The 15861-nt window shown below is 44.5% G+C and overlaps 1 protein-coding gene across 4 annotated transcripts in view; it reads left to right on the forward strand.

Moving 5' to 3' along the window:
- TNFRSF11A (TNF receptor superfamily member 11a) overlaps window positions 1-15861 on the forward strand; it is a 56989-nt gene that overhangs the window by 29240 nt on the left and 11888 nt on the right. For 3 of the 4 annotated variants that reach the window (XM_045041062.1, XM_023241204.2, XM_045041064.1), the window contains 5 exons: window positions 4628-4721; window positions 6032-6126; window positions 7719-7832; window positions 10893-10945; window positions 12287-13049. In XM_045041062.1, the coding sequence (XP_044896997.1) occupies window positions 4628-4721; window positions 6032-6126; window positions 7719-7832; window positions 10893-10945; window positions 12287-13049 (1119 nt within the window). The remainder of the gene's footprint in view (window positions 1-4627; window positions 4722-6031; window positions 6127-7718; window positions 7833-10892; window positions 10946-12286; window positions 13050-15861) is intronic. The other variant, XM_045041065.1, reaches the window with a different exon arrangement.

Genomic DNA, 15861 nt, shown 5'->3' on the forward strand with positions numbered 1-15861 from the left:
TGGGGGCCCCCTTGAGCAGGGCCAGGTTAACCTCGTCCAGGGAAATGTGGGCGCGGGGCGCTCCACCGAAGGCTCCATCCGGGACACCTTGGGATCCCCACTTAGACGGGCAGGAGTAGCGCAGACCCTTTTTAAAAATCTGGTGCAACCCCGCTTAGGCGGGCAGGGGTCCTCAGTCCCTTTTTAAAAATCTGGTGCAACCCCTTAGAAGGCTTTTGAAAAACCATGCGCCCCTGGCATATTTTTAGGTTGGCAGCTAACATTTTTTTATTGCCAATGTAAAGAGTTGCTAAGGAATTAGTTTCCAAGGAATTATAACAGCAGTAACACTTTTAAAAATGGAATTCAGTGGCATCTAAACAGCATAGCAATTTGATAGCATCATCATCCTTTTAAAAATGCACTAATGGTCCTTCACTCTTGGAAGTTTTATACAGTTCTTTTCCCTCCTTTGATTTGTATCCATTTCACTTTCCCCATAGAATTTTATCCTAATGTATTTTTATGCTTGGAGGGCTTTTACGAATCACCTTTTCATAGAGTTTCACATCGCAAATGTACACAGACTAGAGATTGTAATTTTTAACAATTTCCCGTGACTCAAGGTTCTAAGAGTTAAAAACACTTCTGGACTAAATTTTATTACAGTTATTACCTGATTGTCAAAAATATATTTTGATATAATTGTAAAAACTTTATGAACTTAATGAGTGGAGTTTTTCTTATTCATATATTCATGGTTGGCTATTATTTATTGCTAAAATGCAACAGAATTCAACATTAATTCTATTTCCACCAAGTGCTGAGAAACTTGGTCCCATAAATCACTAAATGGCTAAGGAAACCTTCTGTTAGACAAGTATCCGTTCTTTCAAGACTTTCTTAGTTATATGTCCAGGCCTCAGAATGGTGTGACATGAAAAGATGTCTGAGGTTTTTGAATGTTTATTTATTTTTAAGAGAGAGTGTGTGTGCACACAAGCAGGGTAGGGGCAGAGAGAGAGGGAGACAGATCTGAAGCAGGCTCTGTGCTGACAGCACTGAGCCCCTTGTAGGGCTTGAACTCGCCAACAGCAAGATCATGACCTGAGCCAAAGTCAGACGCTCAACTGGCTGAGCCACCAGGGTGCCCCTCAAAGGTGTTTTTAATGATATCTCAGTTAAGAACTCAGTTGTGTTTTCAATTTTGTTAAAAATAAAGAAATAGATATCTCCTTTAAAAAAATTTGTTTAATGTCTATTTTAGAGAGAGAGGGAGGGAGGGGCAGAGAGAGAGAGAGAGAGAGAGAGACGCAGAATCTGAAGCAGGCCCCAGGCTCTGAGCTGTCAGCACAGAGCCTGACGCAGGGCTCAAACTCACAAACTGTGAGATCATGACCTGAGCTGAAGGCCCACGCTTAACCGACTGAGCCACCCAGGTGCCCCAGAAATAGATATCTTCTTGACAGAAAAGTATTTCTTAGAGTTATTTACTGCCCTGACTTCTGGAAAGCACCCCAAAGCAGTTTTTTCAAGATGTAACAAATGATTCTTCCTATCTGTTGATCTTTCATTTAGAGGCAACTTGTTTTAACCCAGAAGACTTGGACAGGATTAGAAGAATTAAGATGCTATTCATTTCAATTTTTATGGAAGAAAATGTCCATCAGTCACACTGGTCCAGTCCGCCCTTTTTACCAAATGTATCAACTGAACCAGATGGGCTTTCTCTTGGAAAAAGTCTGACTTGATTTTTTTTTTAGTTATTAAAATAAATCTGGGGAACCTGGGTGGCTCAGTAGGTTAAGCATCTGACTTCGGCTTAGGTCAGGATCTCACGGTTTGTGAGTTCGAGCCCCGCGTCAGGTTCTGTGCGGACAGCTCGGAGCCTGGAGCCTACTTTGGATTCTGTGTCTCCTTCTCTCTCTGTCCCTTCCCCACTTGTGCTCTGTCTCTCTCTGTCCTTCAAGAACAAATAAATGTAAAAAAAATTTTTTTTAATCTCTTTAAACAAATTGAAAAAAAAAAAAATCTCCCTGTGACAGCCAACTCCCTTTCGAATTTGATTCTAAGACAAGGCCCAGAGCCTTCCCACGAGTTTGCCACCCGCATGAGAAAAGGTGCCTTTTCTTTGATGGATGTTGTCTCCACCGTATTCCTTTGGAAATGGTGCGTTCTCTGAAAATAGGTGGAGGATGGAGGGGGTGAAGCGGGTGAATGAAAATCTCCCTCGTGCCCTACCTTGCAGTGTATTTGAATTCTGAACAACTCACCCTGGTCCCAGATACCCCATTCTGTTGTCACACTCACATTTTGCCCTCGACAGACAAGAAAAGGCAGACACTGTATGGAGGTGCTCTGAATGCAGGCGTTTTGCCATTACCGATATTTCGATTTGTTATGTTGTTTTGTTTTGTTTTGGCATCTCAGAGGTTTAGCACAGAGCAGGATTTGGAGCGGGCAAGCAGCCTGCCTTCTTTTGTAAAGTGGGGAAAGTGTGATTGTGTCCAGGGAAAGAGGAAAGGAGAACCTATAGGATGCCTCTGGCAGGTCAGTTGTTTCAATAGTAGATGTGAGAGTCCGGTGCTTGGATTTAATGCCTTTAAAGCCATGTGTGACTTGTGGCTCCTTAGGAAGTCTCTTTGTTTCTAAGGGTTGCTCTTCTAGAGTGTGTTAATATTTTTCAAAGCTGTCTGAATCAATGTGAGCAACTAGATGTTAACTGGGCTTCTGTTAATATCGTTTCAAAGTGAATCAAACTACTAGATTGGGGATTATTAGATTAATTATTAATAATTACTTTTTTTTTTTTAATTTCAGTCAAAGTTAGTTAACATATAGTGTAATAATGGTTGCAGGAGTGGAGCCCAGTGATTCATCTCTTACATTTCTCACCTAGTGCTCATTCCAATAAGTGCCCTCGTTAATGGCCATCACCCATCCTCCCCACCCCCCACCCCCACCCCATCAGCCCTCAGTTTGTTCTCTGGATTTAAGAGTCTCTTATGTTTGCCTCCCTCTCTGTTTTTATCTTATTTTTCCTTCCCTTCTCCTATGTTCATCTGTTGTGTTTCTTAAATTTCACATTTGAGTGAAATCATATGATACTTGTCTTTCCCTGACTGACTTATTTCACTTAGCATAATACACTCTAGTTCCAACAACGTTGTTGCAAATGGCAGGATTTCATTCTTTTTGATTGCCCGGTGATATTCCACTGTGTATATAAACCACATCTTCTTTATTCATTCATCAGTCGATGGACATTCAGGCTCTTTCTTAATGTGGCTATTGTTGACAGTGTTGCTATGAACATTGGGATGCATGTGCCCCTTCAAATCAGCATTTTTGTATCTGCAATTACAGAAGTCAAGAATGTACTTCCCATTTGACTTTGGACAAAGAAAGTGCAATTTATTATTTTAATGCTTTATTTATGAAAATAAATCACAGAAGTGCTTTCAAGCGTAAATTAACTGCTTGAAGAGTAAATTGTGATTTTGGCACTGATTGCCTGATTATGATATCACATAGTAGCCAATGTTCATTGATTGGTTGATTGGGGGAGGGGAGGGGAGCGGGGGGAGGAGCAGAGAGAGAGGGAGAAAGAATCCCAAGTAGGCTCCAGGCTGAGCGTGGCTCGAACCTACGACTCTGAGATCATGATCTGAGCCAAAATCAAAAGTCGATGCTGAACGAACTGAGCCACCCAGGCGCTCCACCAATGTTCTTCTTTATTGGAATTACCAAAGGGGCATCACGTGTCGGTTACAGTAAGGATAATAGACCTGGGAAATTGGAGATATTTCCTATTTTGGTAACATAGTTGATGAGGAATGTTAGAGATCTGAAGAAGGCTTCCTAACCACAACCAATTGCTGCTTGCACTGCCATGGATTAAGGCAGGGGTCCAAACTCCATCCCACCACTGTGTTTGTGTAAATAGAGTTTTATTGGAACACAGCCATATCGTTTTTTTTTTTAACATATTGTCTATGGTATTTTCATGCTACAAGTAATTACAGAGATCAGAAGGCCTGCAAAGCCTAATATATTTACTGTATGGCCCTTTTTAGAAAACATTTGCTACCAACTCTTGGTTTAAGAGAAGGAGATCCGTAGGGTTTTTTGGGGAAGGGTTGCTTTTGTTTCTGTTTTTCTTAGAGAAAACTTTGTTACAAACATTCTAGTGTCCGGACTGGTAAGATTTAGCTGGTCAGGAGTCATGACAGGAAGTTTGCCTTAAAAGCTGTGAAAAGGCTGCCATCCTTTGTAGACAAAAGCTGCTATGAACCCAAAAGGCTGAAAGGGGAGATCGGACAGGTGCCTGGTTAAAACAAGGCAGACAGCAGGCTCCCCACGTGACCAGGACAGCGGCTCTGAACAGCAAAGCATGAGTCCCTAACTCAGACGCTGATGTCAGCAGCCTGACAGTGAGCCAGTTACCTTTCTAAGGGCGGTTCTGGGACGCTGGGCCCTCTACAGCCAGGACGAACCAAAGCAATCGGCCGTAGGCGGTGACAGTGGGAGTGGGGAGGCTGGAGGCACTGGCGGGGCTCCTGATCTCGGGTCCTCGGGGCCATCAGCCTGGCCGATCTCTAAGTGTGCCTGTTTGTTTTGTTTGTTCTCTTGTCCATTTTGTTGACAGTGCAGCTCAACAAGGACACAGTGTGCGAGCCCTGCCTTGTGGGCTCCTTCTCAGATGCCTTCTCTTCCACAGAAAAATGCAAACCTTGGACCAAGTAAGTGACAACAGAGGAGCCAAGAGAGTTTGTTGATTTTATTTTATTTAAAAAAAATTTTTTTTTAACATTTATTCATTTTTGAGAGAGAGAGCATGAGTGGGGAAAGGGCAGAGAGAGAAGGAGACACAATCCGAAGCAGGCCCCAGGCTCCGAGCTGTCGGCACAGAGCCCGACACAGAGCTCGAACTCACGGACTGTGAGATCACGACCTGAGCCGAAGTGTGAGGCTTAGCCAACTGAGCCACCCAGGTGCCCTGAGTTTGATTTTAAACTCCACCTGCACTGTCTTCAACTTGATGTGTGACAGGAGCTCTGTACTACTTTTTAGACTCAGTTGGATCAAATCTTTGACTTCCAGTTGCAGCTTCTTTTTTCCTTTTTCTAACCTTATTTACTTGAGAATGACTTATGATGTTTATTATCATTCCCTCGCCGCTCCCACGCTTCCCAGCTTCCCCACACCACCGGTGTATTTGCCCAGAGATTTGTGTGTGTGTGTGTGTGTGTGTGTGCATATGGAAGCCTCCTGTTCATGTAAATGTTTGCATACTCTACACATCTTGGGCTTCTTCACATAATATATGCTAACGGGAGCTCATTCCATGTTTGTTGACTTAGATCTTTGTGGCTTTTGGTCGCTAGTGTTTCACCATAGAGCTATACCATCATTTTATTTAATAATTTCCCTTTTGATAGTCATATAAGTAGTTTCCAGTCTGTCACAGTAATAAATAATTCTCAGTGCATCATCTCATGTATATATACTGTTTCGCACTTAATGTGTGCGTGTGTGTGTGTGTGCAGTGAAATTATATGTATATATAGTGGAATCCCTGGGTCCTTCCATTGTGTGCTTTTTATTGAATACTAATATAAATACATGTATTGAATCCTAAAAAATTCCCAATATAGTAATTCTCATTAGATATTTATTTTCTAATCCACTTACTCACGTTTTATGTTGAAAAAGATTTTTTGTGTTTTCAGCTTCAAAAGAGCATTCAGCAAAAGTTTATCACTCAGCCAAGGCCACTGAACCATTTGGCATCTTTACGGAAGACACCAATGCTCTTTTCCAGAGCACAGTCTCAGACTAGTTCTTAGAGAACCCTGGCAGTGGTTACTTTTGCTCATTCATTTGTCCATCCTTACAGTGTGTGACAGGCACTGGGGATTCCCGTGTGCAGGAAGACCTCAGCTTTTCTCCCGAAGGAGCTAGCAATCTAGTGGAGTAGAGCCTTGTGTAGCGTTGTTTTTTAAAAAACAAGAATATGAAACCGAGTACTTAACCAATTCTACCTCCATAGCTGTAGCGTTCTCGGAGAGACGGAAGTACGTCATGGGACCGATAAATCAGATGTGGTTTGCAGTTCTTCTCTGCCGTCTACAAAGCCACCAAATGGTATGTTTAAACAGAGCGGGTTGGTTGTAGATATGCCCAGTCTCGTCCGCTCTTCTAGATGTCTTCCAAAGTACATGCTGTGCCTGAAGGGGTTCACCTCAGTTTCATCCCATCTTATCTGTGGTCCCCCTTCACTTCCATCGGTGTTCTAACTCGACATATGTTGTTTACTTGAAACTTTCCTGCTGGAATGGATGACTAATAAAATATTCATATATGCAAAAATAGAAAGAAAGAAACAAAGAAAGAAAAGAAAAAAGAAATGGAGCTATAAACATGAATTAAAATGCCCCAATATGGCAGGATAGTGGAGATCACAGTAAGGGTGTCTGTGGGAGATTTTGGTCACCAGCTAGAGTTAGAGTATCGCTATTGTTATATACGGCACGTTTTGTAGATCAAGTTAATTTTAAGTAGCTTAAGTGATCAACACTTGACGGAAAAGTTGACAGCTTTTGTCAACTGGATGCTGGTTACCAAGGGGAGTGACATGGGGCAGAGGTGGGTCCAGATATGGCAGCACTGGAGATGGCACACACAGCAGGAAGACCCTCGTAATGAGGCAAGAGAACCCAGGCCACAGATTAACGGGGCTAATTAAGGGTTTAGGTTTGACATTTTGGGAAACAGGAGGACCCCTAAGCGTTCCGCACATGGAGTTAACACAGAGCAGCATTAAAAAAAGACCATTTTAAAGATAACATTGGAAACAACTGAGGGAATGAAAAGCTACAATTTTTTTTAAATGTTTGGGTTTTTTTTTTTTTTTTTTTTTTTTTTGAGAGAGAAGGACAGAGCACGAATGGGGGAGGGTCAGAGAGAGAGGGAGACACAGAATCTGAAGCAGGCTCCAGGCTCCAAGCTGTCAGCACAGAGCCCGACCCGGGGCTTGAACTCGTGAACCGTGAGATCATGACCTGAGTCGAAGTCGGACGCTCAACCGACTGAGCCACCCAGGCAACCCAAAAGCTACTCTTAACAAGAGAGAAGGAAAGGAGAGGCGGGAGTCCTGGAAACCAGGGCATGTAAACCAAGAACCCATCATATAAAGGTTCTAGTAATGAAGTGATCAAGAGGGATGGGAGAAATGGTTGTGTCACATTGTGTTGTAGATGACCTACCTGAAACACTTCGCAGGACGGCCATGGTTCTGTTCTCACGACCGGCAGAACCCCGGTGCCACGTTGTTCTTTGGAAAGAGATAGGATAAGGGGCTTCCTTTGGCCTTGGAGGCCGTCCAGCTGGAGGGAATGAGGTGTCGTTCTTGGTAAGCAAAGATGGATCTAGATGGCATGGTCAGCATGATTAGAGTTGTGCTAAAAAGGCAATGTTTAAAGACAGCCCTGGGCTGGCTTGCGGAGGGACGCCGGGCGCGAAGCTGGCAGCAAAGTCACTTTCCCCCTTCCAGAGGTCCGCGTTCTCTGCACACCTGCCATCAGAGTTGGGGACCGTCCTTCTTCTCTGCTGTCAGACCAGCATCCTCCACTCTGGGGTTTGATTCAAAGGGTTTTGTTTTTAAACAACAATTACAATAATTAGAGAATGATATGAAATCATCTTTAACACCTTTTTCTTATTTTCTTCCAATACAGAATCCAAGATATACTTGCCCGGTTTAATTATTCTCCTTCTCTTCATATCTGTGGCATTAGTTGCTGCTGTCATCTTTGGTGTTTACTATAGGAAAAAAGGGAAAGCAGTAACAGGTATTGTATCTACACTGGTTTTTGAAAAGTAATCTTAAAGAAAGCAGATACCTTTCTAGGCTCAGGAACTGATGACTCTTAGGCTGTGTGTTCACGCAGGATAGATCATCAGGTGTGAATGAGTTGCCTTTTTCCAAGAATACCAACGTTTTTAAAAAATATTGAAAAAGTATTTTTTAATATTTATTTATTGTTGAGAGAGAGAGGTAAGTTGAGAGTGGGGGAGGGGCAGAGAAAGGGAGGCACAGAATCTGAAGCAGGCTCCAGGCTCCGAGATGTCAGCACAGAGTCCTACACAGGGCTCGAACCCTGGGACCGTGAGATCATGACCTAAACTGAAGTCAGACACTTAACCAACTGAATCACCCAGAATATTTTTTGAGAGAGAGGGTGAGAGAGACAGAGCGAGCAGGAAAGGGGCAGAGAGAGAGAGGGAGAGAGTGAGAATCCCAAGCAGGTTCTTTGCTATCAGCGCAGAGCCCGATGTGGGGCTCAGTCTCGTGAACCGTGAGATCATGACCTGAGCCAAAATCAAGAGTCGGATGCTTAACCAACTGAGCCACCAGGAGCCTCAAGAATACCAACATTTTTAATGCACCCACTTAAAATAGAGACAAATGTTCCAGTAAATGGCAGACATAAAGTTTTGACTGGGGTCTTACCTTGCAATACAAAAATGAAATTATGAAAATAAATTATCTTCTATTCAGTAAAATTTAGGTGCTTGTTCTTAGAATGAATAATCGGGTGTTACCTTATAGCAAGAGCAACTGATGGTGACTTTTAGCCTCACATCACGTTTGGCTTCTACACGACAAAGCTGAAAGAGTGTCGTTTTTAAGAAAGGATTCCTTGGGGCGCCTGGGTGGCGCAGTCGGTTAAGCATCCGACTTCAGCCAGGTCACGATCTCGCGGTGCGTGAGTTCGAGCCCCGCGTCAGGCTCTGGGCTGATGGCTCAGAGCCTGGAGCCTGTTTCCGATTCTGTGTCTCCCTCTCTCTCTGCCCCTCCCCCGTTCATGCTCTGTCTCTCTCTGTCCCAAAAAATAAAATAAACGTTGAAAAAAAAAAAAAAAAAAGAAAGGATTCCTTGAGCGATTTCTTCATACTTTCGAGGTCAGATCTTCCTCGCTTGGAGCACCTGTTGTCCCGCCATCCTTTTTCCATTTTCAGTTGCTCGGGTGTTTGTCATATCCACCTCGGCTTGGCTGTGGTTCGATCAGTTCTCCTATATCACATGCATGGACTTCATGAAACCTCACATATCTTGCTGTTTCCATTAACGTCACGTTACTTAATGTAACACGGGGCAATCAAAAGTTTTTAAACAGGGAAGATGATGTTTGAAGATGCTTATGTTAAGCAGAGAGCAGTGTTCTGTTCTCTTTGAGTCTACTCATTATTGAATATTTTTATTTAGCGATGCTCCACTTCCCTAGCGACCCAGTAACTAGGGATTTGAATAATGCATGTTCAGATGGTGAGGGTCACTTGTGGAGTTTATGTGAGATAAACAGGTTTCTGATCTTTTGTTTTTTTAGTTTTTGTCTCTGTAATAATCTCTTACTGCCATATCTTCTCAGTGAGAAAGACGATGGGTCTACCCATTACCGAATGAAGGTTTAGAGCTGTTGGCCTTCCCTTCATCTGTTCATGGGGCACACGTGTTTTGGCTACCAGGGATGGGACTGGCACTGGGGGCTCATTACCGAGCACCACAGTGAGACTGAGTGCTAAAAAGGGAAATTACGGAGCTCTAGGTGAGCAGATAACAGGGGGTCCTCTGACCTTGGGGCCAGCAGGGGTCTCCCAGAAGAGATACGGAGCTGAGATCTGAAGGCCAGTTGGCATTAGTTAAGGTTAGTGCCGCTAGAGCAGAAAGTCAGCACCAGCGTGAGATGGAACTGGATGGGGAGGGGTGGCCAGATGATGGAGCGCTGCAGGCTTGGGTTCGGAGTTTGCTCCTTATCCTTGGCAAAGAGCAGTGAAAACAGCCCTCTGGTTGTAGATGGAAAACAACTTTGGGGGTGCAGTAAGAGTGGATGGAGACATAGGAGGGCTTTTGCAGTCATCTGGGAGAGAGATCATCTTAGTAATTATGAGTATCCCCTCTGTGTACAAATATCCTTTCTTAGTACCATTTGGGATTATCTAGTACCGATCCCTCCAAGGGAAGAGCTACAGGTTTCCTTTTATTTGGGGTAACTTTATTTTTGTGTAATTTCAAAAATACAGAAAAGACGCGAAACTAATAACAAAGGTCATTGCAGTAACTGACACATACTGAATATTTATCCTGTGCCAGCACGCTTACGCGTTTTACGCGCAGTCGTGAAATCGCAACGGCACCATAAGGCGGGTGCTGATATTTCTCCCGTTTCGTGATGAGGAAACTGAGGCTCAGAGAAGTGAAATGGACCGAACAAGGTCATGTAATAGGGAGCATTAGCTATTATCATGACCTGATTAGCTTCTAATGGAGAATGGACAGCACCCCCCCCCCCCCATCAAAGTCAGCGGAGGTGGGCTAAAATTTTATCTTTGTAGAACATAAATTCATAGGTTTTATGGACTCGGGGTCTGCTGGAGCTCAGGGGGGCCTGCCACAGCCTTCCGGTGTGCAGTTTCCCTGTGTTGTACAGACATTGGAGTTAGGGTACTGGAAAGTCAGTGTCCCAGACCAGTGTCTTCTTTACTCCCCTCGCAGCGCCCAGCCCCACCCGCCTGTCCCTCTTCCCTCGTATCAAAGAAAACTTGCAAAGGGAAGGAGAACCACTGAAGTCCTAACAGCCGCTCCGAGTGTGCCCAGAGGAATTTGGAAGAACGTTAGTGCGTGATACTTGGGCTTTGCAGAGATCAGAAAGTTCTGGTTTCGGTAGGAAGAGTCTTTGAATTGGTTGATTTTTTTTTTTTTTTTTTAATGTTTTCACTCTCAGGAACTCTCACTGAAAAGATTTGCAGAGGACTGTGTTTAGAGATACACGCAGCTCACAGAGTGGTCAAGAATACTGAATTAGAGGAAATAATAATATGAAGTTCTTATCCTTACTTTGTTTTTCTAGCTAATTTGTGGCACTGGGTCAATGAGGCTTGCGGCCGCCTAAGTGGAAATAAGGTAAATTTAAAAGTCTTAAGTGTCTCCTTAACGTACTTTTAACAGTAGGCTGTTGACTACTAACATGTAGTCATGTTAGTACATCTAACTGTAGCGGTTAGTAGTCAAATGCCGAGCCCCGCTGGGAAAGGGGTACAGCCTGGAGGGACGGAGCCTCCGATCCCAGGATTGGTCGCTACAGGATAAGCCAAAGCCCACACAGCTGCTCATCTAAATGCTGTTTTCTTTGCATTTCATGCCACGCATCATCTCTGTGCATATACATCAGTTATGTTGCTTTCTGGTGCCAGTCTTGATCGCCTAGGACAGATTCTGAGTAGGAAAGGGCTGCCATTTTCCTTTACTCCAGAGTGATTGAAAAGAGTTATTTTGGTAACTTTTAATTTTGATATATTCAAAATTATAGAAAAGCAGTGAGAATAGCACACAAAAAACTGCCACATGCCCTAAACTCAGAGCCAGCAATTGCTTATACTGTATCATTGGCCGTCTGTCTGTGTGTATATGTCTATGTGTGCTTTTATTCGTGGTGCATTTTAGAGTGAAAGGCAGACATCATGCTCCTATACCTTTAAATGCTTCAGGGTGAATTTCCTAAGAGCAAGCACATTCTCTTACATAACCTTAGAACCTTTATCAAAATCAAGAAATGTAATAGTATTACGAACTATTATCCACATGTGCTATTAATTATTAATATGTCTTCAATTACCTGATTCTGTCCCTTAAATCTATTGTCTTTAAGGCATGAAGAATATAAACTTTAAACCGGGAGCTCATCCTGATTCTCCCAATTCCAATCCCAATCCCAACACCACAGGATTCATTGGGTCTTTCCCTTACCTGGATTTGAATCTCCCCTCTCCCATTCCCAACAGGATGAAATGTGGCTCCCGTCAGTATATTTGCTCATTGGCTCAATGACGGAACACAGAGACAGTAGCTTCACGATTACTAAACTGTACCACAGCAAAAAACAAAGCTACCAGCTAGAATTCATTATTTGTTTACAGTGTTGTTTTTTTTTTTAATTTAGATTGAACGTATATGGACAAAACACTGTGTTCTAAAGTTGAGTTAGCCCTTTGCCTTATTTGGGTGTGAACGTGCTGTTCGTGGGAAATGCAGTTTGATTCATTCGTTTCTGGTTGGATTCCATTTTAGGGTTCTCCCCCACTCTGTAATTTTAAATAACACAGGCAAAGTACCATAGTGAGTGGTCCATCTGTACTTGTCACGGTGGAAATAATTACTATAAACCATTTTCAGCTGTGTTTAGCAGGAACACGTTCTAGTAAGTGTGGGCATTAATACCTGTGCCTTCTGAATTGAAATCTGCAGGAGTCCTCAGGCAACAATTTTAGCAGCACTCATATGGAAGCCTCTAGTCAGCGTGAAATTTGTGAAGGTGTCTTACTGCTGACTCTGGAAGAGAAGATGTTTCCCGAAGATATGTGCTGTCCAGACGGCGTTGGCCTCTGTGGCGGTGTGTGCGCAGGGGGTGGTCCCTGTGCACAGGGAGAAGATGCTGGAGTGCTCACCTTGGTCAGCGAGATTGAGGGGGACCCCTTCAGGCAGATGCCCACGGAAGACGAATATGTAGACAGGCCCTCCCAGACCCCAGACTCTTCACTGTCCCTCCCTCGGCCTGGCAGCAAATCCACACCCCCTTTTCCTGAGCCCCTGGAGGTGGGGGAGAATGACAGTTTAAGCCAGTGCTTCACTGGGACAGAGGGCTTGGTGGATTCTGAAAGCTGCAATTTCACGGAGCCCCCGTGCAGGACCGACTGGATTCCCATAGCCCCAGAAAAGTACTTGCAAAAAGAAGTGGAGGGTGGCAATTGCCCCCACTGGGCCGCCAGCCCCAGCTCTGCAGACGGCTGCGCAGGCTGCAGAAACCCTCCCGGGGAGGACCGGGAACCCCTCACGCCTACCGCGAAAAGTGGACCTTTGCCCCAGTGTGCCTATGGCATGGGCCCCCCGCCTGAAGAAGCAGCCGAGGGGACAGGCCAGCCCACGGACGGGGCCGACGTAAGGCTTCCCGGCTCGATGAGAGGAGGCCCGGGGTCTGGGAGCCCCTCCAGTGACCAGCCACCTGCATCTGGTAAGTGATTTTCCTGGTCCCTTCCTTCTGAGCTTTAAAAAAGGCCTGTTCTTTATGCAGTGTTTGAAGGCAAGTGTCCCAGACCATTTGGGGAGGAAGGATGCTAACATGGGGAAAATTTTGCTCGCACGTTTCCTCCTGATAGACCTCTTTGCAGGGTGGGTTTTGACCCCGTCCGCACGTTGGGTTTGTGACGGGTGTGTGACTGTATCCTCCAGCCCCCGGGACTGTCTTCATTTATACATGCCTCACCGCCCTCCCCCGGCAGTGAGCCTCCCAAGGCAATGGCAGCATTGACCTCGGGACTGGCTGAAGTCAAGGCGTTCCCTCAGATTTCTGGGTTCTGTTTGTGTTTTTAAAGCAACCTACTCCTCAAAGCTCCCGAGAAAGCTTTTATAATTTTCAGGGGACAGACATTGTTTAGTTAATTCTTAATTAATATTTATGGAGAGTATCTCGGTTCGATACCAAATTCATGATGCAGTATAAATGTCCTTTGATGCTTTATATGAGAAGCCCCTTTTACAGCCACTGCATATGATGTATTTATGGAACCAGGAGGATAATTTTACAGTTTAAAATCATGATAGAGACGTATCGTTGCATCACTGCTTGAGCACGAATGGCCCACCAATTATAATAGCTTTTTCCCCAAGGCTAAGACGCTGTCTGTTTTATCATGTAGTTACAAGGAACTTTGCCGCTGGTAGTGTGAGCTCTGGGTTTTATCTACCACATGGGGGGTCAGGGATCTCTCTGAGAGTCTTCCGACAGCTATAGACACTCTCTCCAGAAAAATGAATAAGTGCACGTGTACCATTTAAAGGGCTTCACAGGGGGTGCCTGGATGGCTTGGTCAGTTGAGCATCCGACTTTGGCTCAGGTCACGGTCTCGCGGTGCGTGTGTTCGAGCCCCGCGTTGGGCTCTCTGCTGTCAGCACAGAGCCAGCTTGGGATCTTTGGTCCCCTTCTCTCTCTGCCCCTCCCCAGCTGGTTCTCTAAATAAACAAACAAACAGACTTAAAAAAAAAAAACACATAAAGGGCTTCACAGACTCCTCCCACCCTCAAAAAGGAAAAGGAAAAAAGCCCATTCGTGGACCACCTGTATCCTAGGATGCCTTTTTCTTTTTCTTTCCTGCCTCTTTATTTAGACCACAAGTAGTACCAACAGCTGGTCTTTGAATGATTTTATGACCCTGAGGTAGCTAGGTCCTACCCGAAACACAGAGTCTCTTCTGCCTCATGCTGGCGATGGCCCCTGGCTTATTTGATAGAAGAGTGTACTTTAGTCTGTCTTCTAAGCTTTGTGGTTTGGCTGTAACTACACAAACTTCCTGACGTGTAAATTCTATCGTATCAATTCTCAGACTGAAGGGAGGAGATGCGTTTGGGGATATTTTCAAAGAACCGATGTGTTCTTCCTTCAGAAGACCTCAGCGTTAAGATTTTAAGGAATTTCCATAACTGAAAGTTGGGCTCTACTGTTCGTTTGTATGATTCTACTTCTTTTTTTAGTGGTTAATTTTCTTCCTATCGGTCATAGAGACATACGAAACACTAGCGTTTTGGACTGTGGGGAGCTGGGAAACCAAAGCCGAGTGTGGCCGTGGCCGTGTCTTAGTAAGACGGCCACTGTGTGAACAACTTCAGCAACTGTTGGAAGAAGAGTTGGCCGAATTTGTTTATTTTTTTTTAAAGTTTATTTATTTGGGGTGGGGGTGCAAGTGGAGGAGGGGCAAAGGGGAGAGAGAGAGAGAATCCCAAGCCTTCCCAGGCTCTGTCAGTGCAGAGCCGGACGCGGGGCTCGAACTCCCGAACCGTGAGATCATGACCTGAGCCAAAGTCGGACGCTTAACCGACTGCGCCACCCAGGCGCCCCATGTTGGCCAAACTTAAAGAGAGATTTTTTTTTCTTAGTGTCACAAAGCCAAAAGCTAGATCTGTGGTCTCCTGTAAAGAGTTAAAACAATGCCCTCGTCTGTTTTTTATTATCATTTCTTTTCTCCAGCACTAAACAGCTAGGCATGGAGGAAAGAAAAAAAAAAAAAAAGTGTGTCATCAACTAAGTGGTGTTAATTTGCAGAAAGTTTACACTGCTTTCTCTCTGTTCATCTGGTGCTTAGCCATGCAAAACATCCGTGAGAGCCCGCGTGTGGATGCCAGCAAGAGGGCCAAGTTCATTGTAGCCCGAGGAGAAGCAGCAGCCAGACCGATTTTTGAGGCTGTGCTGTTCTCTCCATAATTGCTTCTGCATGAACAAGCCTTCTGGTTTCTGGTCAAAATAGCACTTCCTCATTATTGCTTTTTTTTTTTTTTTAAGATTGTCATAATGTACGTCCTATATAATGTGTGAAAGAGTGGAGCTTGAGTGAAAAAGCAGAGGGAGGTCTATTCGTATTTGATCTCCTGAAAGCCACTGTGCTCTCGAGGACTTGAAGGAGGTGGCTTTTTTTTCTTGGGCTTTAGATTTTTAGGTGTGGGTTTTTATGTTTTAAACTTCCGGAGGCGCCTGGGTGGGTCAGTTGGTTGAGCTTCCGACTGTTGGTTTTGGCTCAGGTCACGATCTCACGGTCATGAGGTTGAGACCTGCATGGGGCTCTGTGCCGAGCATGGAGCCTGCTTCAGATTCTCTCTCTTCCTCTGCCCCTTGCCCCGTTTGCGCGCTGTCTCTTTCTCGCTCTCTCAAAAATAATAATGTAAAAAAACTTGCAACCAAATCAAGTGGTTTCTGGAAACAGTGACATGATTGGGTACTTCCTCAATAGGGGCGGGGGGAGTATCTCCTTCACACCCAGCATCCCTTGGAAGCG

Source organism: Felis catus, chromosome D3 (assembly GCF_018350175.1).
Source record: "Felis catus isolate Fca126 chromosome D3, F.catus_Fca126_mat1.0, whole genome shotgun sequence".
In the NCBI taxonomy this organism is placed as follows: domain Eukaryota; kingdom Metazoa; phylum Chordata; class Mammalia; order Carnivora; family Felidae; genus Felis; species Felis catus.